The sequence below is a fragment of the Lotus japonicus genome, chromosome 3 (assembly GCF_012489685.1).
Source record: "Lotus japonicus ecotype B-129 chromosome 3, LjGifu_v1.2".
Classification (NCBI taxonomy): domain Eukaryota; kingdom Viridiplantae; phylum Streptophyta; class Magnoliopsida; order Fabales; family Fabaceae; genus Lotus; species Lotus japonicus.
In genome coordinates, this window is record NC_080043.1 from 12,019,865 (window position 1) to 12,044,739 (window position 24,875).

General features: G+C 35.0%; 3 protein-coding genes and 1 long non-coding RNA gene across 12 annotated transcripts; 3 read left to right on the top strand and 1 right to left on the bottom strand.

Moving 5' to 3' along the window:
- Positions 1 to 492: 492 nt before the first annotated feature.
- LOC130743154 (uncharacterized) lies at positions 493 to 13,005 on the bottom strand. 6 transcript variants are annotated; one of them, XM_057595282.1, is made up of 10 exons: positions 12,840 to 13,005; positions 12,618 to 12,733; positions 4,272 to 4,329; positions 3,569 to 3,703; positions 2,856 to 2,951; positions 2,204 to 2,323; positions 1,997 to 2,089; positions 1,831 to 1,893; positions 1,483 to 1,739; positions 493 to 1,158 (listed from the first exon to the last, which is right to left on the bottom strand). In XM_057595282.1, the coding sequence occupies exons 2-9, from the start codon at positions 12,711 to 12,713 to the stop codon at positions 1,630 to 1,632; spliced, it is 771 nt and encodes a 256-aa protein (XP_057451265.1). In that variant the 5' UTR covers positions 12,714 to 12,733; positions 12,840 to 13,005; the 3' UTR covers positions 493 to 1,158; positions 1,483 to 1,629. The 6 variants fall into 6 exon arrangements, with proteins under 6 accessions (XP_057451265.1, XP_057451263.1, XP_057451268.1 ...); XM_057595280.1 differs by having other exon boundaries at positions 12,618 to 12,746; XM_057595285.1 differs by lacking the exon at positions 4,272 to 4,329 and adding an exon at positions 3,791 to 3,896 and having other exon boundaries at positions 12,618 to 12,746; positions 12,840 to 12,849.
- LOC130743153 (G-type lectin S-receptor-like serine/threonine-protein kinase At4g27290) lies at positions 7,882 to 11,556 on the top strand. 4 transcript variants are annotated; one of them, XR_009021358.1, is made up of 7 exons: positions 7,882 to 9,306; positions 9,500 to 9,616; positions 9,935 to 10,062; positions 10,154 to 10,364; positions 10,448 to 10,688; positions 10,964 to 11,070; positions 11,154 to 11,186. XR_009021358.1 is itself a non-coding variant. In XM_057595279.1 (7 exons), exons 1-7 carry the CDS (start codon positions 8,040 to 8,042, stop codon positions 11,463 to 11,465), a joined length of 2,424 nt encoding a protein of 807 aa, XP_057451262.1. In that variant the 5' UTR covers positions 7,887 to 8,039; the 3' UTR covers positions 11,466 to 11,556. The 4 variants fall into 4 exon arrangements, 3 of the variants coding, with proteins under 3 accessions (XP_057451262.1, XP_057451260.1, XP_057451261.1); XM_057595279.1 differs by having other exon boundaries at positions 7,887 to 9,306; positions 9,503 to 9,616; positions 10,920 to 11,070; positions 11,154 to 11,556; XM_057595277.1 differs by having other exon boundaries at positions 7,888 to 9,306; positions 10,920 to 11,070; positions 11,154 to 11,556.
- A 94-nt stretch (positions 13,006 to 13,099) lies between the features above and the next one.
- On the top strand, positions 13,100 to 14,590 carry LOC130743158 (uncharacterized). Its single transcript, XR_009021372.1, has 3 exons — positions 13,100 to 13,306; positions 13,469 to 13,633; positions 13,810 to 14,590. It is a non-coding gene; the product is annotated as an uncharacterized LOC130743158 (long non-coding RNA).
- Positions 14,591 to 16,799: 2,209 nt separating this feature from the next.
- On the top strand, positions 16,800 to 22,228 carry LOC130748408 (uncharacterized). The gene is made up of 4 exons (XM_057601630.1): positions 16,800 to 17,182; positions 17,768 to 17,926; positions 18,127 to 18,611; positions 21,612 to 22,228. The coding sequence occupies exons 1-4, from the start codon at positions 16,924 to 16,926 to the stop codon at positions 21,981 to 21,983; spliced, it is 1,275 nt and encodes a 424-aa protein (XP_057457613.1). The 5' UTR covers positions 16,800 to 16,923; the 3' UTR covers positions 21,984 to 22,228.
- The last annotated feature ends 2,647 nt before the right edge of the window (positions 22,229 to 24,875 follow it).

Consider the following 24,875-nt stretch of genomic DNA (forward strand, 5'->3'; position numbering starts at 1 on the left):
TTGCTAATACAAACGCCGTTCTTTAGTGAAAATACTTAAGCAATGAATTCAAGGAGTGTTTTGGTTGGTTGTTTTAAACTAAGTTGCAAAACTAAAAGAAAGCTGTAATAAAATGAGTTGTGAACAAGTTGAGAAAACAGTTGGAATTGGATTTCGCCGATTAACTTTTCAGTATCCTTATGACTTCACATATAAGTCACTTCCTACGTTGGATTCCATCACATCATTTCTTATCCTTTTCACAGTTCCCTCATAAAAAGGATTATCACCTCACTTTCCAATAATCAATTCCTTGAGTAAATTAGAAAACAAGTTGCTTTAAGCTTAGATGCTTCTTGACTAATGGATTTCAATTTCATTCCTAAAAGTGAAGCTCACTAGATGATCTTATCTATTTCATAATCAAAGGAATAGTTCCCACCATTCAATCAAATCCAAAATCAAGCTTTAGTTGATCAATCTAAAACTAGCATGAAGAACAAGACAAAATCATTGAAATCAACACATAGGAATAGAAATTTATAGATGAGATTCAAGTTGGATACATTCAAGATAAAAGACTACATCCAATCCCAATACAAAGAGGTTTAGCTATTCATTTTCATGGAAGCTTAAAGCTTACAAGAGAATAGAGAAGATGGAGATGATCCGTGCCGTCGTCGGCGTGTCCCCAGCTCGACGGAGGGTGCGAAAGTTCTCAATCTCCCTTTTCTTTCTTTCTTCCTTTGTGGGTTTTCTCTGGTTCTGTCAGTTAGTTCTCTTTCTGATGGGATTTTGGCCTTTTTATATGAAATTCGTGACACAGGGCGCTCAGCTCTTTTTCCCATGCGCTGAGCTGAATTTGTTTACCTTCACTTATGGGTTTTGTCTCCAAACCGCCTCAGACCAGCCGAGCACTCTTAAAATCAGCTCAGCTCTTTTAGGACAGAATCATTCCACTAAAAATCAGTTGAGCACCTTCAAAATCAGCTCAGCTCTTTTAAGACAGAACCATTCCACTAAAAATCAGCTGAGCACCTTCAAAATCAGCTCAGCTCTTTTAAGACAGAACCATTCCACCATAAATCAGCTGAGCACCTTTTGGAATAAGCTGAGCTCTTTTGACGCAAAATCTTCAAAATCCTTGGTTTCTTGCATTTGTTCCTTAAATCATCATTCCTACAACAAAAGTTGAGATTGGAATTACATTTTAAACACTTTCTAGCTAAAATTCACTAATCTATAAATTCTTAGCAACAGAGAGTAACTTTGATATAAATTTTCCATAAATCACATAGATAAGTGCCTTAATAACAATGGAAAACTAGGTAAAATTTGCACTTATCAACTGCCCTCTCTTCATTCCACATAATAGATTGGCAATTAGAGCATACATAAGATGCATCCCCCAAATAAAACACCTCTGCAGTACAAACTTTCTTAAAATTAGCTGACTGCAATGAAAGGGTATTATTAAAGTACCATACAATGTAAGAAGTTTACCTGTCGTTTCAGCCTTTGCATACAATTGTGAATGCCTTTCTGTAGTTTGGTTATCAGGTAATGTACTCGTCTCACCTTGCTCCATGTCTTCTGAATTTAAGCCGAAAGTCCTTCTTGAAACTTGTTCAATAATAGTAGAAGGAATTCTCAAGATACTTTTCCTTTGACATCTACGTGAGGTGCTAGTTCCAACTGATGATGTGAGTATGGTACTTTGATCTGAAATGGAACTTTGTTGTGGTTGTGTAGATGATCCTCTACAATTAAAAATAATGGTTGAGAATGTGAAAGTGATATTGACATAAATGTCATATATTATGCCATGTTGAAAAATGAAGTTTAGTTTACCAACTCCATGTGATGAACCGTTATCTGTATTGGACAGATTTGAACTACTGCCTGTATGCATACCTACATGTGTAAGCATATTAAAATTGTTGAAATTAAGTTGAATAATTTATGGAGAACAATTTCACTATTTAATTTAAACATTTTAATACAATGCATAAATTACCTAAAGGATAACAATAGGTTAATACACTCCACGGTGTATTTTGAGTTGGGCTAGCATACATATATTCGATTTGGGAAAAGCTCGGAAATGCATCTGGAGTTAAAAAAAACTTGATCAACGTCTGCAAACTCAGTGACAACACAAAGTTATCAAAAATATCATACTTTTATATTGGATTAGTTGATAAAACTAATATTAATATACAACCTTGTGCGTGATTATTCATTTTAGATTTGTTCTTCATGATAGCTTTCCTTCTCAATCTTGCATAAGACGCAACTTGGGCCTTATAGGTCGCAAAAACATTATTTCTTTGTCCAATAGGGCCTAAAAAGGATTGAAAAAGATGTATGAAGATTCTTGAAGCAATTAAGATTATAGAAAAGTAGGGTTAAGATTTTAGACCTGGAAAATAACAAACATTATTTACTCATGGGGAAGGAATTTGAATATTAGTGTTCAATACTGACAATGGTGAAACTTCACTACATGGATCTGCAATGTTAAAATTATGTTTCAATTGAAAGTGATTGGAGATAACAAAGACTCATGCTTTCAAGTATGAAGTGATTACTAAAATGAAACTCAATAAAAGAAGCAAGCTGCCAAATTCCTACTATGGAATTTTAAACTTGTTAAGATGCTTCTATCCTTGACATATAAAAATGGAGTTAAACATGTTTATATCCTTGACATATATTAAATAAGCAGATTATAATAGTAGAAAAAGGAAAGCAAACACATATTTTGATTTAGAATTGAAAATTGATCTAGACTCTTAAATCAATTATAATAGGATCTTTCAAGCATGCAGTAAACTACCTTTATTCTTATGACGAAAAGTCGACGTAATACAAACCTTTTCTTTTTCTTATTTTTTGATAAGTTGTCTTTGTCTGAATGTTTGATAAAGAACTTTGTTGAGTAGATGAACCTCCTGCAATGATATTTTGCACTGCAGAAAAAATAAAAAATCATGTCAACACTTTTCACAATACGACAAGCTTTATTTATGATTGTCTACTTTTTTTTTGCAATATCAAATGAACATTATATTCATGATGGGTCAAGTGCCATTACTAAGAATAGCATACAGATACTCAAAAGAGGAATTACTAACTGACGTGTGTTTCTTACCTAACAGCCCCAATTAATAGTAGATACCATTACAAACTAACTATCCCAAAGGACTTAGGAAAAGAAAGAAAGTCAAAATTCAAATCAAATAAGCACCCTTTATAATTCACAGCAATAGATGACACTCAAACCAGACTTCTGCAAGTTGAATTTTGTCATTATGCAATTGGTAATTCACTGCACCTGGAAGCAATACTTGTGCCTTCTTCGTTCTCATATTATCGGTTCAAAAAACAAAGGGCAAATCATCTTTGAATACCCCAAATCATCATCATTATATATTATATGCAGTTCTTGAATTGAGCACCTGATTGTCTACTTATTGTTGTTGAAGCCTCGAATGGAGTTACTATAGATATTCAAATTCTATTCATCACTAATGTGATCAAAACATAAAATAAAGCTATTCAGATTTGTACTAACTTGATCTCATACCTGAATCCAAAGATGCCAGTGGAGACCTCATGGGCTTTGATCCCTGGCGGAACTCCGTATATTTCAAAGCTTCATCATTGTAATTCAAGGGGATTCGCAACGGATCCTTGTGCAACGGTGTTGTATTTTCATCAACTGAAAAACAAATAAATGTTTAATAAAATGTTAACTTAACTTGCACTATTGAATTTTAAAAGCAATTTTTATTCAATTAAACACTACCTTGTATTGAAGTGGTTTTTCTATTGCATCTATTGTTTTTCATTATAATCATTCTTCTCATTCGCGCCTGTCTAGCCCGTTCCTTATCCATTAGCTCTACTTATAACTAGAAGTTCAGGAAAAATGCTAATGATTCAAGAATGCAGTTAAGATACAGGAAAACATATGGCATTGTGGAAAGAGTATCTCAGTAATGCAAGCAAGATTAATTGTATAAGATCAATGCAAACTGACGATTCTTGGATGAATAATTAAAAACCTACCTACCTCTCTTGCTAAATTTCAAAGAAACGAAAACGAATCAGAAAGAAGAGTAAAGCAAAAAACAAACGTGAAAAACATTTCTCAGTCAATTCAAGAATTATATAAGCGAAAACGAATTTAGTTCACCATCATGTTAACTTCACTGAATGAATAATAAGAGAAGAAGAGGAGCAGATCATTGGCAAGAGAGGGAAAAGAAGAGGAGGAGAAAATTTACCTTGAGCAAGAGAGAGGTAGATTTCAAGCCGCAACCCACACTGAGAAGAAGAAGCGTTCTGAAATTTGGCAGAATGATCAACGTGTTCTGTGTTATGTTGTGTAGAAACCATATTTTCTAGTTCGTGATAATTACGAATGTGCCATTATTGAGAGATGCAAAAAACAACATGTTCTCCGTGTTTTCTATGTTTCCAGAACAATAATTCAAAACTAAAAAACAAAAACAATTTTTTTCTGTTCTGATTTTTCTGTTTTAAAAACAAAAAAATAGGAAACAATTTTTAAATTAATTTTGAGAAAACAACTTTATCAAACAAGTTTTTTTATTTTTAAATTTTATAAAACAGAAAACTGTTTTTAAAAACAGAAATCAAACAAGCCCTAAACTACTAGGTTTTCAAAAAACAAATTAGGTTTATGCTTCGATCCTCTATGGAATTCCCATCCTTTCTTTGATCAAAAACATTTTGATTTAGCTTTTCCCTTCAACCTCACATATTGGCAGCTTTCGTTCTCATTTAGTTAGTGTTAAACTTCACATTTCCTTGTTTTTCTTCATTGTTCACTTCTCTATGTATTTTATTACTAATTTCTTTTAATGATGGTTCGATTAATGTGTTGAAAACATTGGTCGTTGGAAAATCAATAAAAAAATTGCCAGGTTTGTAATAGACATGTGGATCAGTCTCACCCTGAGTTGGGCGGCTTGACCTGCATAGGAAGGAACCAGCGTCCAAGGCGGTTCCAACTCTTAGGACTTAAACAGAATCCTAGCGAGTTGGGCTAGTCTTGATTAAAAGTCCATTAAGTTGTTGTAAGGCCCATTTTGTAATAGACTTAGGGTTATGTGGTCTTTGCCCCTCTATAAAAGGCAAGATCTCATTCACAATAAATCAGGTTCTCTCTTGAGCTCAACAATGACTGCACAAAACCCTAGATCTAGGACCTCCATGTTCATGCAAGAACAACATGCTTTTCTATTAGAGAGCCAGTTAGAGGTTAGTTACTCTAGTAGGCTATATAAGTCAGATTGTGACTCTATAGTGTATGTTGATTACTGAATATTGTGGAATGATATAAACCTCTTTCCCTAGACCAAAACATGAACTTTAATTGGGTATTTTAAAGCGCTACTGAAACGCTTTAAATCAAGCCGTTGTAATAGACGTTTGAAGGTCTTTAAGGTTTTATAAAATAACACTTTAACCATTAACAGACAGGTACTAAAGCGCTTATTATTAAAAGCGTCGTGACAGAATAAGAAACATGTGTTTTAGCTGCCAAAATTTTCCCAGAAGGTTCTACTAAAGTTATACTAAATTCCTACCAAAAGCTTATTGGCTGCCAAAAATCTTCCTTTTAGCTTCCAAAATGTTGGTAGACTGAATTAAGTGGCTGATTGACTTTGAAATATTCTGGAAACAAAATGTAGCTAACCATCAATCCTTATTCCATACACTGAGGCTAGATTTCAGTGATTTGAATTTCTTCTAGAGTACATACGCTCCTCACCCGTCAATCTGAATGTCATTCCATGTCTCTTCCACAAACCGTTCGAATCTAGGATCATCCTGCCAACATTTAAGAATTCTAAATGGCTTACGAACCTAGTGATAACAATGCACCTTAGCAATAGAGGGCAGATATATGAGAACTCCCTATATAGTACAAATTGGACACAGTCAAGCCAAGCCGACCACCATTCCTAGGATACCATGAACCAATCGAGTCTGCTCGTAGCCTTTCCACGAGGGTGATACCATGTGAATCATCTTCGTAACAGCAGAATATCAAACAATTCCAGGTCATAGATAAAAGCATTGAAGTCCTTAGATTCCCTTTCCCCGTAGATGCATCCATTCATCATACCTTTTCTTTCCTATGAATTCCTTACTGCATTGAAACGCCCCGCCACTCCCCGATAAAGAATTTTTAAATATCTAGAAGAATATCTTAATATTCAATAAAATTATTAGGAGTTCAAAATTTGTGTTTTCTCCATTTTTCATAAAATGGGGGTAGAGAGCCAATCGTTTTTTTCTCCGACAGATGGCCAGACCCCGTAGTCTTCGCTTCTCCTTCAGATTTCATGGTGCATATGGCATTCACTATTCGCATTGAAGATTTTGGGGTCCCCAACCACCTCTAATAATAATGAACCCTGAGCCTACAACACTATCCTAAGCTTTGAAGACCTCCTTGCTCCATACACACAATAATCACCCTGCTCTATCGATAGCAGGGCTCCACCGCTAATCACAACTTTCATCCCCCATATTTGTGTACACACTCTTATATCCACCATGGATAGTTTCATCTCCTACAATAATAGCATTTCCACCTTCTCCTTTGTTAGCATCTCCCGCCGGCCGCAAGGCACATCTTTTGACCATGCTCCACAAGCCTCTCACATTAAAATTGAGAATTAACATGGGTTATTTTGTGGTAAGAGCTAGGGGATGTAAGGGTGGGGAGGAGAAGGTATAGGGTTCGAATCTTGGAAGGGAACTTTGAACGAATTTTCTAACTTACTAACAACCAACCACTAACATTTGCCTAATATAACAAAAAAAGGGTTATTTTGTCCATCCCTAAGGGTTATTTTGTCCATCCCTAAGGGTTATTTTGTCCATCCCTCTAGTCCTCACATCTTCACAGGGCTTCCTTTTTTTTCCCAATCTCTCTTCTCCATTTCCACAACTTTTCTAATCACTTCCTCCTCATCACCATTACTTGACACCCCAGTTCCTTTCCTAACTTCCACATAAACCCTACTTCCGATTCAGAGTTCTTTAGCCAAAACATTTGATTGCAATTTCTAACAGCACAATCTATAACAGGCTAACGAGTAATGATATATACACACCTCATCTTTTAAACACTTCATTTCCACCTATTTTTGTTTCTACCTCTCTCCTTTTATCATCTATCACATCTCATACTTTCTCTCACTTACTTTTTTTTTCTTTCTATCTCTCTCCTCCTCCACCTCCTTCCACCTCAAAATGAGGTGTGAATAAAACATTTTCCTTTCAATTAGTCCTGAAACCACCCCCACTGAGTCACCCATTTCAATGGACAAAAGTCAAAATCACACTCATGAAGAGGGACCCACTTCAAAGGGGAGTAAGAACAAGACTGCGAATGAGGGGAGTCTTGTTACTAATAATGGGCCCAAAAAGAGCCTGGGCCTGGTTCAATCACTAGCCCTGTTATGGTGGGAGGAAAACACACCCATCTCGGACCCAACACTTATGATTTGGTCAGCTCTAAGAGATTCTACCCATTATTTTGTTGCATTTGATGGTTTGACGATTCAAAGTGGTGCTTCAATTAGCAAAAGTTTTTCTCTAGAAACTCCATTAGCGTTTATTTAATTATAAGATACTCGTCACATGAATTAGTGGATAACCAGAGCAGGTGAGATGTCATGTCAAATAGGCCAAATCTTCAATTTCTTGACGGATCAGCCTCTCTTTTTTAATTTTTATTCCATGATACACCAAATATTAGAAACAAGTTCATGAAACAGTCAATTTTGCTCCCAAATGTCAATGCATGCGAATCATCCAAAGTCGGATTGAAGTGTCAAACAAACAAAAGCAAAACGTCATGTCTTGAAATGAGCGCACAACAACGTTTGTTGTTTCTTGCTCTTGGCACTCATCAAATATTTTGATAGATACATATAGCTTTGATTCACATCTCTATGTCTGTATCCTAATAGCAGCTAGAGTAGTACTATAATAGTCTATATCACACTTCAATGGAAATTCTTACTTTCATCTTTATACTACTTGCCTCTCTCAAAGTTTGCATAGGATCAGACACCATTCATTTGTCACAATCCATCACCTATAACAAAACCTTGGTGTCCCAAAATGGATGGTTTGAACTTGGTTTCTTCAATCCCGACATGTCTAATAAAACATACCTCGGTATCTGGTTCAAGAACATCCCTATTCGACAAGTCGTTTGGGTCGCAAATAGGGTCCAACCAATCATCGGCTCTGATGGCATCATGTTAACATTGAACAGCACAGGCAACCTCGTCCTCACCCAAAACGGCACTGTTTTTTGGCACACAAACATTCAAAAGCAAGAACTGAATGATAATCTAGTGGTTGTTCTATTGGACAGTGGCAATCTTGTGGTGAGAAATGACCAAGAAGGGTATTTGTGGCAGAGCTTTGACTACCCATCAGACACATTGCTGCCAGGGATGAAATTGGGAAGAAGCTTCAAATTGGGACATGATTGGAAATTGACATCATGGAAGAGTTCACAAGATCCATCACCAGGTGATGTTACATGGAGTTTAGTATTGCATAATTATCCTGAATATTACATGATGAAGGGAACAGAGAAACACTACAGGTTAGGACCATGGAATGGACAACATATTAGTGGAATACCAGAACAAGAATCTAACTCCTTCATGAATTACGACCTTGTCAGTGATGAAAATGAAATGTTCTACTCGTTCAGCCTCAAGAACAAATCTGTCATCTCAATTATGCTGCTGAATCAAAGTCAAACAACTGTTTTTCACAATGTGTGGAATGATGAGAATCAAAATTGGAGGACTTATATTTCACTCCCTAAGGACTATTGTGACACTTATGGTCTATGTGGAGCTTATGGGAATTGCATGATTACAAGGGGACAAGTGTGCCAATGTTTCAAGGGGTTTAGTCCGAAGTCACCACAAGCATGGACAACATCGGATTGGAATGAAGGATGTGTGAGAGATACACCATTGAGCTGCAACAATGGGACAGTGAAAGATGGATTTGTTAAATTTGAAGGGCTGAAAGTTCCGGACACTACACATACTTGGTTGAATAGAACTATGGGTCTTGAGAAATGCAGAGAGAAGTGCTTGAATAATTGTTCTTGTATGGCTTATGCAAATTCAAACATAAGTGGTGGAGGTAGTGGATGTGTCTTGTGGTTTGGTGATCTGATTGACATAAGGCAGTTTGATAATGGTGGCCAAGATCTTTACATTCGGATGTCAGGTTCAATGTTAGGTAAATCATTTGGTGCCGAGAAACTCGTTTGAAAATCACAGAAAGATCAAATCATGGTGGAGGACAGCAGCAACTTTTTTAACTTTTGCTTCTGTCGATCATGATATTGTGTTTATAGGCTGAATTTCAGGTCTGAAGATTCAAGCTCATTTCTTTGATCTAACTTTTCTATTTTTCATCAAATTGAACACAGAAGGGCGTGAAGACAGGCGCAAAAAGAAGAGGAGGACTATAGTTGCTACCACGATTATTGCTTTAATTTGTGGAGTGTGTATTTATTTCATCTGGAGAGTTCGGAGGAAGAATGCTGGTAAATTTATTAATTCTCTCACAATTTTCCTTACTTGATTACTACAATTTTTTTATATAATTTTCTGTTAAATATAGATCCTGTTAATTGTCAAGAAGAAGCTTGACCTTGATGTATTTATCACTTTAGCAATTAGGCTTGAAAGGTGGATATAATGATATATGCATATGAATTTTGTTTCTACTTAAACCACCCTACCTAACATGATATCATAGTCTTAACTTCACTTTATAAGAAACATTTTATATTTTCTTTTACTTCTCAAGCATTCATTTTAATCCATTTTGATTTCCTCTTCATGTTTTTTCCTTTCTGCAGAGAGATCTCAAGGTCATGTGGATGATCTGGATCTCCCATTGTTTGATCTACGAACAATTTCTAAAGCCACTAATGGCTTTGCAATGAACAAAAAGATTGGAGAAGGTGGTTTTGGACCTGTATATAAGGTAATTCATATGGATGGTATTATGTGACAAAAATTACTAGAGATGCATAAATATTATATAAAGAAATCTACTCATGAATGTCATTTTACAGGGAAAATTAGCAGATGGTCAAGAAATTGCAGTGAAGAAACTTTCAATCTTCTCAGGACAAGGGATGGATGAGTTCATAAATGAAGTAAAATTAATTGCACAACTTCAACATCGAAACCTTGTAAAACTTTTGGGTTGCTGCGTTCAAGGAGAACAACGAATGTTAGTTTATGAATACATGGCTAATGGTAGCCTAGACTCCTTCATTTTTGGTATGGAATATCTTAAAACTAAAATTTTGTCACACTAGTGTTTTATGAATTATTAAACAACACCATGTTTGATTTGAATAAAGCAGATGCTACCAAGGGTAAAATGCTACAATGGCCTCTACGGTTCAACATAATATGTGGAATTGCTAGGGGGCTCATGTATCTTCACCAAGATTCTAGACTGAGGATTATTCATAGAGATCTCAAAGCAAGTAATGTTTTACTTGATGATAATTTGAATCCAAAAATATCAGATTTTGGAACAGCTAGAACTTTTGGAGGAGACCAAATTGAAGGAAACACAAAAAGAATAATAGGAACTTAGTAAGTTAATTTCTTATTACCTCTCATAATTTAGCTTCTTTATTCTCTGGAAGTGAGGCAGTGAGCACTAGGGTACCGATTGAAAAATCACGGATTGAGATTGAAAGAACATAATTTTATTTATTTATTTGTTTATATATATATATATATATATATATATATATATATATATGCATATATATTATTAAAATGTCGATTGTATATGTGAATGATTGTCATGGTTTATTGTAGTGGGTACATGGCACCTGAATATGCTGTTGATGGAATCTTTTCAGTGAAATCTGATGTTTTTAGCTTTGGCATTTTATTGTTGGAGATTTTATGCGGCAAAAGAAATAGAGGATATTACCACATAGATGACACTCTTAATCTTGTTGGTCAAGTAAGTCGTACTTCAATAAATATTTTAGCTCGCATTGTTAAAATTATTTAATTGAACAATTGTTAATTTCCCTTATGATTCAGGCATGGAGATTGTGGAAAGAAGGCAGGGCTTTAGAGTTGATGGACTCAAACATAGGTAGTGACACATGTGTTGTATCAGAAGTGATGCGTTGCTTACATGTTAGTCTACTGTGCGTGCAACAAAATCCAAATGATAGGCCTATTATGGCCTCTGTGATTCTAATGTTAGGGAGTGAAATGGAGTTGGAGGAGCCTAAAGAACCTGGATTCATTTTGAAAAACTTTCAAACTGAGTCATGTGTACATACAAGTCAGAATGGAGAATGTAGTTCAACAAATGAAGTGACAATGACCTTATTATATGCTCGATGAAAATAATGTAGTAAGGAAAGTTGCACTAAATTAAAGTATATAGGGATGTATTGCAAAGTATTTCTTTTAAAAGGTAGACTTGTGCATGCCATGTGAAAGGAGCATTTTTTTTCTGAAACGTATCTCTACAGTAGTAGGACTATCTAACGGGTGGGTTTGGATTCAAACGTCGGTTTTAGTTGGGTGAAACAAAATCAAACCACCAAGCCGCCACCTTCCGCCGCTAGGGGACAACTAGCTCAAATTCATGTTATACAGTACACAGTTACCTTGGGTGGTTTAAGTAGGTTTGTACATCCAGAAAAAAATCAAAAAAAAATTAAAGATGATGAGAGAATAGAAGCTAAGGGTGTGTTTGGTTTAGGGATGACATCGGGTTGGACTCGCGTTTTGCCTTTCACAAACCCGAACTCTCATATCAAACGGGTTTCGGGTTTACCCAAACTCGTTATAGTCTCAAACTCACGTCCTAACCTAACTTAACGCACAGAGTTTTTTTACAAAACGAAATGCAACTTATATGATTTTGTTAAGAAAAAACTTTTTATATCTTCTTTGCAAACAAATACAGGGTCGGGTTCGGGCGAGCACCCACGAGTTTGGGTTATGTTGTCATCCCTAGATTAGTTTGCCAATTTGTTGTTTTCATTTTCACTAAAAAATGAAAATAAAGATGGAAATGTGTTTGCTTAAAAAAAATGTTTCTAAAGAAAATAGTCAAGTAAATGACCCCTATTTTGAAAACAAAGAAATAATGGCATGTTTAGTTTGAGAATAGTTTTCATTTTCAATTTCTCAAGATTTAGAAAATGAGTTTGTGTTGAATTTGTGTGAGCTATGGCACCCATCATGGATAATAAGACAAATCCAACCGATTACCCCATCATGATAATTACATTAAGGAGCAAGGAACAAAATGAACCCAAAAAAAGAGAGAAAAGGAAACCTTCTTCTTCTGCTTGCCACCGCCAAATTTGGGGTATTGGACTACTAACTTATGAGTTATTCAAGCAGCAAAACTACAATAAACTGAGATGTTTACAATAACAATTGCATATGGTCAGAGATAATGTAATAGAAAATCTGATTGCTAATAATAACACATAAAAATCACATAAAATAAAAGAGATTCGTATTAACCAATCTACTAACCTGTTGAGCCTCAAAACTCTTCAAAGTTTCTAGGTGTCTGGCTTCCCTTCTCCGTTGTTGCTCCCAATCGTTCGCTCTCCATCGCGTCCACTCCATAGACCCATTTCAGAAATTGACTTCTCAAGTAACCTTCAACAAATATCAGAAAATTGAATGGCGGTGGAAGGAAAAAAAAAACGTAGACAATGTTAGAAGAAAGGAAACAAAAGAAACTATACTCACCGAGAGTCCCAGCGAAACTTATAGAAAAGCAAAGAGCCTCGACATCCTTGATTGCAGATTGCAGGGGGCTTTAGAAGAAGCGGAAGAATCAATTCAAAACACAAACCCTTCACTGGAACCGTGGAACATATCCCTAACTGAAGTTTATGTTGAAGGAGGTTATGCAGGGGCGGACCCACATACAAGTCAGGGGTCAATTGAACCCCCTGAAAAAAAAGGAATTCTTACTTACCCCCTATATTGTTTTTTTTTGAACCCCCTGAAAATTTAAATTTGCACCCATACCCTTTCTCCTTTCTCTCTCTCACACACTCACATCAGATCAGACTCTCATTCTCTCACGACTCACTCACTCTCAAGTCTCACCTAGGTCTGGCCGTCATCATCAAGCACGGCCGCACGGCGTCGGCGCACCACCACCACGCCACCACCGTCCACCAGACCAGTCCAGCCGCGCCTCACCCTAGGTATGGCTGATTTCCCTAAATTGATTTATTTTCTCTTCTCCTTTCTCAAGCTTGATTAACTCAAGTTCCTTTTCTGCTCCTTTCAAACAACTGTACATCAGATCTCTTCTAGCTGCACTCTGTTTCCATGCATATCAGCAAGTTTCTTATTTGATATTGCAGAGGGTATCACCTGTAACCCACTTGGTGGTCATTGTGAGCTTTGTTATCTTCTTCCAGACACCTGTCTCTCCTGTGAATGCCATGGGGACTGCTTTAGCTCCTGCCGGTGTTTTCCTCTATTCAAGGGTGAAGCAAATTAAACCAAAAACAGCTTAATTTCACCTGGTAAAAAATTTCTAGTTGCATCACAAAAGCTAAATAGCTGCAATTCTCAATTTCTTTGTAGGTTAGATAGGGAATATGATGAGGATTACTTTTTCTAGCCGCATGCCATGCTTTCTCATGATTTGTTACTTTTAATGGATTTGTAAATCATTTTCATTCAACTGGATTCTTTTCAGTTTTAAAGCTTTCCCAAGCTGTTGAATCAACTTCTCACCTCTTCTTCAATTGTGCTGTCTCATGGACAATATGGGAAAAGTGTCTCACTGGCTTGGTATCCAACCTGTATCACATGAGGAAGGTACATCCCACTTCAACCAGTTCCTGAGACAGTATGAAGGAAGGGACAGAAAAAATGTTGCAGGTCTGATATGGTTGGCTACGATTTGGGTCATTTTGAATGGTAGAAATAATGTGATCTTCATAGAGAAAGAACCTGATTTTTCGAATGCCTTAGAAGTGATTCAATACATGTCCTGGGGTTGGCTCAAAGCTAAAGTAAAAGGGTTTACCTATTCGCTTTTTGAATGGACTTCTAGTCCCCTGGTTTGTCTCGAATCAATCTGAGCTGGCAGTGTGAATTTGGACCAATTTTCTGCTTCTGCAACCCTCTTCTTGTCTTGTCTTTGGTGCTTAATCTGGGCAGGTTTTGTGTTTGGCTCCAATTTGAGAGGATTGGTGGATAGAGTCTCTTGTTTCTACAGGGATGTCTTGACAGCAAAGTAGTACTAAAATTATGTAGTAACAATCCATCCTCTGCTGCTAGCTGGTAGTCTTTGTTTTGCTTTTGGCTGGTCCCTCTTTGTTTATCTAGGAACTAGTCTAGGTGTTGTATGTTTTGATGCAGTAGCATGTTTTTTTGGCCTTTTCTTTTTACTGTTTGATTGTACTATGGGTTAGAGTACCCCTTGGACTCTATTCAATTTAATTCATTGGCTTATAAAAAAAAGGATTTGTGCATTTCCTGTATTTCTCTATCCAGTACTTCAGCATTTCAGTGTTGAAATTATCCCATCTTTCTAATTCTACTTCCTATTAAAATATCCCCTTTTCATTTGCACATAATTTGTTGATTATTGGTCATGAGATATATTAAGAATTCTGATTATGGTATTGATATGTTTTTAATTTTAGGAAGGTCATGGACAAATTTTTATCGATGTACTCATTTGAAAAATTTGAACCCCATGACCCCGGGGTCCTGGATCCGCCACTGAGGTTATGTCAATTTGGGTTTGATGGAGGTAGAAGGTGGCTTTGGCAGCGAATTCAGTGGGTGGTGGAAAGCGATATGTAGTGGCGGAAGATTGGTGCTAAAATAGTTCTTACCGAATTCAGTAGGAGAGAATGAAGCGACTGAATCGAAAACTTGAAGGGAGAAACTAAAATGACACACACATTGATAACTTATAACTGATAAGTTCCAGCGAAATACTCAGGCAAACATGAAAAGAAACAAATGGCCAAGATTGAAAGGGAAGGATGACCAACATTAAATCCTTAACTAATTATATTGAGATTTACTAAATTGTCCATATAAAAGTTATCATCCATGTACAATGATTTATTGAATTACAAAAAAGTTGTCTTCCATGCTAAAAAATATCTATTTTATATATATTATAGATAGATAGATTATAGATAGATAGATATGTTAAGTTGTTAGCTTTACATTGGAATGAGTTTTTTTTTCTAATCTATATATATATGTAAAGCACACTTGTGCTTTTTGCATGCAATAAATGCATTAAATCATAAAATCTCACATACTTTTATATTAAATACATTAAAAAATATATAATTTAATAAATTAAAAACTGAAAAAATTTGCATTATAAAAAACTATTCATCTACTTATAAATTTTAAATAACAACATTCATAGACTTAAAATTGACTTGAGCTTTGCATTTAACAAATTTAAAAAATCAAAATTAAAAACAAAATAATATTTATTAATAATTAATTTAGATAAAATACTTTTAAAATAAAAAAATTCTATATATATATATATATCTATATACATATGTAAAGCAGATTTGAAAAAATAACATTAAACACATAAAAAATAGTAAATTTATTTTGAATTAAAAACATTAAATAAAAAAATTGAAAACAAAAATAAAAACTACATCAACTTTATTATTCATTATAATAATTATTAATTGTTAAACTTTTCAATTTCTCATATTTAATTAAAAGTAAATATTAAAATTTAAAACTTTTCAATTTCTCTTATTTAAAATGAAATATTTAAATTATTTAAATTTTAATTATTCATTACAACTTGAGGTGAATTTTTAAAAAATAATAATAATTGAAATTGACTACCTTACATTAATGACAATAATAGATTGTTAATAATAATTTGTTTATATTCTTTACATTATTGTTAATAATAATTATAAATCTTATTAGTTATTAATCATAAGTTGAGAAATTTTAAAAAAATAAAAAATAAAACTTATTACTATTTATTACTTATAAAAAATATTTATTAATAATTAATATCGAAAAAATAGTTGAAAATTAAAAAAAAATGTCTCTATAAGATATTATTATTACTGTATCGAATGTGTATATTATTTGAAAAAAAAAATTAATATGATTTTTGATCTATTATTTAGAAGTAAAAATAACTTGAGGAAGCATGACAGAGAAAAATAATTATAACAAAAGTTGAATAAATTTAAATTTACGATACTAAAATTATAACTTATTATAATTTTTAAGTTAAAATTATTTCAAGTTCAAAAAAAGTTAAAATTATTTTATTGTTGATAAAAAGTATAAAAAAAAATGTTATTATAACTTATATTAAAACCTTATTACTTGAAAAATAGAATAACATATGGGGACAATAATTGAGTATCAATGTTTACAACCGGATATATGATAAATCAGCATCTCTGCAATTGAAACCACAATAATAAACCTAAAAACAGAGAACCCAAATCAATAAAATATATTACAACTAAAGTTTTTAAAATTAATTTAATACTAATACAAAAGAAATTTAATTACACTGTAATAATTTTTATACTATATTAAAAAAAATAGTGTAAATAAACCCGTGCAACGCACGGAAATTATTTCTAGTATATACTAAGTGAAACATAACATTCGAACAAGTGATTTACTAGTCAAACTAGTGATCCATTAACTTAATACTGCGCTGAATCGATGATCGAGCCAAAGATGGATGGACCCTTGTTATAAACCAAAAGGAAAAACAATATAACCCCCGAGAAGAAGAGAAGAAGGAGGTGAGAGGCAGCAGCCAAGAGGAGCAAAGATGGATCTCCTGTGCGACGCGTATTCGAATGCTTCAGACGAAGAAAGAGAGGAACAACCCAAACGACACAAGCCATCATCAAACTCTTCTTCAAACCCACCAAAACCCCATCTCTTCATTCCTAATCCTCACTACCCTCAAACACCACAACCTCCAATCCCTGGAACCTACGTCTCCAAACGACAACGCGCGTCGATGGGAAACCTCGCCGCTTCTCTCCCTAACCCTGATCCCGCTCCTTCTTCATTCATACGAACAGGTACATCATCAATTTTGCCAACTACTGAAACTGTTTCAATTTTGATGAAGAATTTAGTTTTCGTGTTTAACTTGTTACTCTATTGTCTAATCTTGTGTTGATTTGATGAGGGTTAAAATTATTACCTGAGATGTTAAAATGATGTGATGGTGCTACCTTTATTTGTTGTATGTATAGATGTTATATATTATATTTCTAACATGCCCCCTCACGCGAGAGCCCATTTGGGCTTGAAGCGTGGATAATGCACAGACCCACCTACCATGTGCAGATGTGCTACATTCATTAAACTTTTTAATAATGGGGGCAACATGGGCATAGAGGCTCTGATACCAGGTCAATAGAAAAGTTGCAGCTTAATTTTGAATCATGCAACGTTATCATTTCAATATCATATGATGAGTGATGAGCTTGCATAATTTACAATGTCTTTGTGTCATCTTACACAGACTTTTCTCGTCGTAGGTTTTTTGGACATAGGTGTGTTGGATGTTTTAATGCTTTTATTTACTCTCCAGCTTATGTGTTCTACTTTTAGTCATAGGTAGTGACCACTACTCTTACCTTATTCTTGTTCATAAATAGGGAGTATCTTGGATGTTGATACACCCCATAGCATTTTATCATTGCTGAAAAGCAAATCAAAGGGTCATCAAAACCTAAACCCAAGATCTGAAAAGCTATCTGCAACTCTATATGGCCATACAAAAGCTGTCAGTGCTATACATTGGTCATCAACTCATGGTAATTTTCTTTAACTGTTTCTGGATGTATTGTGTTACATTTAATGTATAAAGCAGGTATTTATTCAAAGCTAGAATATTTTCGAAATCAAAATATTTAAGTGCTTACACTCCCACAATGGAGAAGAGAGACAGAGCAAGAGATATATGCTTGTTGTATATGTTACTAGTATTGATCTGTTCATTAAAGTTAGCTTGCAGCTCACCTCCTTGCATCTGCTGCGATGGATCATTTGGTTTGCATATGGAATGTATGGAGTAGAGATCAGAAGAAAGCATGTGTGCTAAACTTCCATAATGCTGCCGTGAAAGATGTCAAATGGTCTCAGCAAGGGCTCTTTCTACTTTCTTGTGGATATGATTGCACATCAAGGTTAGTTGATGTTGAAAAGGGGATAGAAACCCAAGTTTTCAGAGAAGATCAAATCATTGGAGTTATAAAGTTCCACCCCGATAATTCAAGTCTCTTCCTTTCTGGAGGATCAAAGGGCCACATCAAACTATGGGATATTAGAACTGGCAAAGTAGTGCATAACTATGATCGGAATTTAGGACCGATTCTTGATGTTGAATTTACAACGAATGGGAAGCAATTCATTTCTTCTAGTGATGTATCTGGGAGCAATCTCAGTGAGAATTCTATTATTGTTTGGGATGTGTCACGACAGGTACCATTGTCTAATCAGGTGAGTAAATTCTCTACAATTTTTTATATTTTAATTTGTAGATATCATGAATAATTATGTTTTAGTATTAACTTTACTATTTTGCGTTGACATGAAGTGTGAATATTTAATATTTTAAGCTACTTTTATATTTATTTTAAACTAAAGCATTATCATGTCAAAACATGAAATTAAAAAAATATTGGAAATTAGTGTGAAAATTGCTTTTCTGAGACTAGGTTTGAGTCTTACATCTCACGCTCATTTTATAATAGATGAACCACCTCAAGCAATGGATGGTGATTGGTTCAAATGGTTTGACTAGTTTGACACTGTTTAAATCAATGATTCTGAGATGCCCTCAGGTTCTATAGGCTTGACCAGACCATCTATAGATCTGTTTGGTGGTTGAACCAGACCAACCAGTCCTATCTGGTTTCGAAACAATGATTCTATCAATGTTGGAGTAAACCCTCATTTTCATCTCCAATGTTTGTAAGGGTCATCAAATCAATCTCTATACTAAAGGAATACAAAAAATGTCCTTAACCTATTCTTTTGAAGACTGATGTGACAGACAAAAAAAGTTGAGAACTAGTATGAATGATGAGAGTGTAGTTTGGGGGATAAATTCTATCATGTTAAGTCTTGGGATAAATTTGATGTCCATTACACATTTTAGGGACGAATCGGGTGATTCACTCATGTTTGCCGAAGAGAGTTGATGAAGAAAGTAGTATGAATAAACCACCAAATTTGTCCATATCGTACCACTGACTTAAGAGTCGTCCTTAGCCTCAAGAAAGTCATGTTAGTCCCAAATTGACTCATTGCAAAGACTAATGTAATGGATGTTTTTAAATGTTGGGGACTTAAAATAGATTTTCTTTATGTTAGGGGCCAATTCAAAGTTTGTAGGAAATTATGGAATGAATTGGGTTATTTACTCTAGTATTATTCAGTACTTAGTCAATCCCAGATAGTGGTGCACAACGGCTGACACCAAAAGTGCTAGTGTTATAGCGCATATTAGGATGGTCGCTATGCTGAATTTTTTATGTTGTTTCTGTAATTTATACTATATACAAAAATAGATACTCAAATGATGAAAAATACTCAAAATTCATAGCATTGACAATTAACAATTAAAATTCATTGGTGTCTTAAGAAAAGATCACCCCTTTAGCGGTCCTGACTCCTGACACCAAACAGCATATCAACCTGGAAGAGCGGCCAAGGGCGATTATGTGCCGTGATGCTAAACCCTGATAAGCCATTCAAAGATTTGCCTCAAATGTTTTTTTCTTTTCTCCGACATGTATTTGACAACACAACAATTATAATAATAATTGAATCAACATCTAAGGAGGTGTAATGTACTAAACACCTTTGGAAGGAATACTTCAGCAGAAAAGGCACAATGTTCTTACATCTGAAGTTCCTCCTCAAAGTCCATGTTTGTTTCTTTTCTAATTTATGAAAATAACTGCCTTTTTTAGGTTTAATTTGAGATTATTGGCTTCTTTACCCTCCCTTTTATTGGCACCAAAAATTACCCACCCACCAGAGCCCTTATTGCAATGCAAGTTAAACTTTCCAGACTCAATTCTTCCCAATCAAGAATCTTGCAGCTCCCATCAGGGTTCTTGGATTTTCCTCTCTGCCTTTAATTCTCTGTTCCAGCTCCTGAACCCTTTCTTCTGAACCCTCCATTCTTGAGAGAACCGTGAATAGCTCCTAGTATCTTCAGAGCTCTAATGCCAACAGCTAACGAAATAAGCTCTGATAACCCGCTTGTTCTTCATAAGATTAAAAATAGAGTGGTTCTGTGTTGTAGTTATTTTTATATCTTTCTCACATAAGCTACTAATTTTGGCTGATGAGAAAAGCACTAAACTTATTGTGAAGTTTCTGTATTTTTATTAACTTGTCATAATTATTTAAAAAGAATTCATCTAATTAAAAAACACAAACAAACGGACCCCTAATTGGGGTAGCTGCTACACCTTTCTACTCTCAAAACACCCATGAAACCTTTAGTTTTGCTTGCAACTTAGAAAGTCAAAGTCTCTTACAGTTTTACTACTATCGAGCTGATGCTTCTTATTCATCACAGTGTTCACTGTTATAGAAGTATTACTCAAGTTACATGTTACAAGCTGTGAAATGCCTATATGTTTATATTGTAGGCACTTACAATTTACAATTTTTACATTGTCATTGCCTACACATCAGATTCAGTTACCATCTGTTTTTTCGAGTCTGGCTCCTCTGAAGTGAGTGACTCACTTTAGATTGTAAAGTAAGTCATAATGACCATTGATGAGTGGCTTTATTGACTTTTCAAAGTAGGTAATCACTATTAATGTTTGTGATGAGTTACTTTACCCTCTAAAATGATCTCTCAATTTAGAGGAGCCAAAACCCTGTTTTTTATCTAAATTTTATTCATGTAAACTTGTTTTCACTCTAGCGACCTATCATTTGGTAAAATATCGGTTTTCTTGATGGTTGTTAGGCAATAATATTAATGCAGTAAATGAATGTTTCAAAGAGGACAATAGTTTGTAAAATACAACATTGTTTTCAGTAACAAATAATTTTAAAGATCTCATTTTCCTCTTCCAATGACTTATCCCTGAAATAGCTGAGATAAAATTGAAGCCAAATGCACTGCGGTGCGTTGGCTGGAATATCTTCGATGCTTAAAATCTTCCATTACATTAATTATGTTTGATTATCCCTGAATTTTCCTTTCCTTCTTTCCCTTTATTCTGAGTAATATAGTTTCTTTATATAGAACACATTCGGCTGTAATGCGTCTCTCTCTGAAAGTTTTAGGGATTTCTGATTTATGTACATGGTTTAGATATATGTTATAACATTATTCAGGTCATTTCTGGTGCTACATGCATTTTGGGAGTGTATCACTTTGGTCCTTTGGTCCTCTGCATCTACAAACTTTGTTATGAGGGCGTGAATTTAGATTTCAACTGACAACATATTCTGCTTCTGAATCAGGTTTATGTAGAAGCTTATACCTGTCCCTGTGTAAGGTGCCACCCATTTGATCCTGTTTTTGTCGCCCAATCAAATGGGAATTATGTTGCAATCTTTGGTACCACGCCGCCTTACAGACTCAACAAATACAAGAGATATGAGAACCATGGGGTTTCTGGGTTCCCAATTAAGTGTAATTTCAGCAGGGATGGCAAGAAACTTGCATCTGGCTCTTCAGATGGTTCTGTTTACCTTTATGATTATCACTCATCTAAAGTTGTGAAGAAAATCAAGGCCTTTGACCAAGCATGCATAGACGTTTCGTTTCACCCAGTTATCCCTAATGTTATTGCTTCATGCTCATGGGATGGAGGTATTTTGGTATTTGAGTAGAGTTACCTATTGTCATCCCAATTCCAGGGTAGTGAAGGGTTATGCATTTAGTTACCTGCAAGAAAATGGTTTGGAATCCGAAAGGAAAGGAAAAGAGCTTTCCCTCAGTTTATGTAGGCTGTTTCTGTGTTGTTAGTTGTTACGGATACTTAATGATTATGAAAACATGTGTATTCGTTGCCTAAATGTTTGCTTAACACTTTTTAATTTTAGTTACTATGAGAGAAAATGATTTGTAGGGATCAGCGTAATGTGTTTGGGTTATCCCTCCTAAGTGGGGCCCAACTTTATTTTTTTCTTTTTTTGGTCACTGGCCCAACTTTATTTTATGAAAAGAAAAAAATGATTTAGTTTTTTGGGCCAAGCCCATGTTTCTTTTTATTTAAAGGGTTAAAACCCTTGATTTTTTGAAGGAGCAGCAACGATTGTCCAAAAAAAAAAGGAGCGTGAATCAGATTCACCTATTTGGCTGCAGCCGTTTTTGAGAAGAATTTTATTTCCTTGACAGATTTTTTGTTACATCATTTGTTTTCCGTTTTGGTAGAAATTTTAGTATGTGCTCTCTGTCTTTGAGCTTTTTATTTTAACCATTTCATTTGGGATTTATCTTCTCTATTTTGTTTGGATGGTTTGTTTTTTTTGTTGTTTTCTATTTTCACCTTTCTTTGATGTAGTTTTTCCCTTTTTGTTTGGGAAGTTTTATTTCCTCATTTTTTGTGTGAAGCTTTTGATGTCATGAGATATTATTTTGTAACCATTATTTTTCTATAGTGGATTACTTTCTGGCTCTTGCCCGTGGTTGTTTACTTCTCATATTAAGCAGGTTTTTCCACACTAAAATTTCTTGTGTCTTTATTTTATTATCATTTATTTGCTGTCACCATTAGAGTTGGATTGGATTTGCTCATAAATTATTTTGTCCAGGTTCTCACAAGTTGAAGAATTCTGCTGTGCCCACTCTGGTTCATGTCGACAAGCTCGTTATTCTAATATTTTTATTTTGAGTTTTTACCTCTGTTGTCTGGTTTAGTTTGCCCTCACTGTTGGGAATCAGAGTGGCGCAGCGGAAAAATAAAAGCAGAAAAACTCATCTTCAACTTGTGAGAACCTGGACAAAATAAAATTCAACTCTAACGGTGACAACAAATATATGACAGTAAAATAAAATAGAGACACGAAAAATTTTAACGTGGAAAAACCTGTAAACAACCACGGGCACGAGGCAGAAAGTAATCCACTATAAAAAAATAATAGTTACAAAATAATGTCTCATGACATCAAAATCTTCACCCAAAAGGAAAGGAAAAAACTACGCAAAAGAAAGGTGGAAATAGGAGACAGCAAAAAGTTAAGCTACCCAAACAATAGAGAAGATAAAATCCTAAATAAAAAGGGTTAAAATAAAGAGCTCACAGACACGAATGACATACTAAAATTTCACCCAAAACAGAGAACAAGCAATGTAGGGTGACTCACAAAATCCTTCTCTACTGCCGTTGTGCTTCAACGTGAACCATATTCACGTTACTGCCGCAGCTCCCTTCAAAAAAACAAGGGTTTTAACCCTTTAAAATAAAAAGAAACATGGGCTTGGCCCAAAGAAATAAACATTTTTTTCTTTCTTTCCATAAAAATAAAGTTGGGCTCCACTTAGGAGGGATAACCAAACATAGTGTAGACTTCCAACATATACTCAAAAAGATAAGAAGAGAAGTGAGACAAGTAATTGATGACAAATATGATAGAAAAAGAAATAGAAAGAAAAAGTATATTGTTTATATGTCCAAATACAATTACTTTAATATGAGTGTCAATTGTGTAGAGGGCGAGCTGCGACACAATAATAAAGATGATGTCTTGTGACTATGATTACAGATTCAAACTGTGGATCTAAACATCTTATAAAAATGTAAGGTAAGACTATCTACGTACAAGGTTTGACACTCCTTGAATCTCTTCCATAATGAGATATTTATAGCAACATGTTTACCCTTTTTATAGTAGCAAGTTTATTACTTTTGAGTGGCAATTGTTTAAGGAGTTTAAAGTATTTACCAGAAGTGACAAATCTTAGTAACTTCAATGATGTGACAACTTGTTTCTAAATAGTGATGAAAGATACTAACGATGATGAAAATTAAAAGGTGATTATTAATTATTCTAATGGCTAAAAAGCGATTCATGACCCTGATGTTTAAAGATTGTGAAGAAGCTACCCCTCCTGAATTTTTATCTAGGTTTCTACCCCTGATCAATTTGAAAGGGGCAACGTCTGCCCTTCCGTCCAGTTGCCGTTAAAAACTTAACAGCAACTGCTTATGTGGCTTTTTTTTAATTTTTTTATTCGATGTGGCAATGATTTTATTTTTAATTTTTAATTTTTTTAAACCCACCCCGTCGTTCATCTTTCATCACCATCTCTGCACTTCTTCTTCTTCTTTTTCTTCTTCTTCCAGCCACCACCCAACCCAGCCACCGCCCCACCCCACCCCCAACACAGTCACCACGACCCCCACCCAGAAAAACCCCAAACTCATAAAACACCCCATTTCGAACCCCTAGCCCAGCCACCACCCCCACCACCGCACCACCACACCACCGATTCTTCTTCAAACCCCACCGGACCTTTTCCTCAAAAAAAAAAAATCAATCCTTTCCCCATACCAATTCCACAATTCCCCCCATTTTCATCAAAAACGCAAAACGCCCCTCCCACCACCCAAATCGCCTCTCCAAGAAACCCATTTCTTCTTCCCTTCCCCATCGCGCAACCCAACCCCAACCCACACAGAAACAACCCGTGAAAATCAAAGTTGAACAGAAACAACCCATTTCTTCTTCCCTTCCAAACTGCCTCTCCCACCAGATGCAAAAATCTACGATTTTTATGTT

What these genes read in the sequence shown, in the direction of transcription:
- LOC130748408 (XM_057601630.1), top strand. Translation starts at nt 16,924, where the DNA reads ATGGATCTCCTGTGCGACGCGTATTCGAATGCTTCAGACGAAGAAAGA. An exon ending in ACATTGGTCATCAACTCATG is followed by an intron (nt 17,927 to 18,126) that starts GTAATTTTCTTT and finishes GTTAGCTTGCAG; the next exon opens with CTCACCTCCTTGCATCTGCT. An exon ending in AGGTACCATTGTCTAATCAG is followed by an intron (nt 18,612 to 21,611) that starts GTGAGTAAATTC and finishes CTTCTGAATCAG; the next exon opens with GTTTATGTAGAAGCTTATAC.
- LOC130743153 (XM_057595277.1), top strand. Translation starts at nt 8,040, where the DNA reads ATGGAAATTCTTACTTTCATCTTTATACTACTTGCCTCTCTCAAAGTT. An exon ending in GATGTCAGGTTCAATGTTAG is followed by an intron (nt 9,307 to 9,499) that starts GTAAATCATTTG and finishes AATTGAACACAG; the next exon opens with AAGGGCGTGAAGACAGGCGC. An exon ending in CCTAGACTCCTTCATTTTTG is followed by an intron (nt 10,365 to 10,447) that starts GTATGGAATATC and finishes ATTTGAATAAAG; the next exon opens with CAGATGCTACCAAGGGTAAA.
- LOC130743154 (XM_057595282.1), bottom strand. Translation starts at nt 12,713, where the DNA reads ATGGAGTGGACGCGATGGAGAGCGAACGATTGGGAGCAACAACGGAGA. An exon ending in AGAGTTTTGAGGCTCAACAG is followed by an intron (nt 4,330 to 12,617) that starts GTTAGTAGATTG and finishes GCCAAATTTCAG; the next exon opens with AACGCTTCTTCTTCTCAGTG. An exon ending in ACTGGCATCTTTGGATTCAG is followed by an intron (nt 2,952 to 3,568) that starts GTATGAGATCAA and finishes TTTTTTCTGCAG; the next exon opens with TGCAAAATATCATTGCAGGA.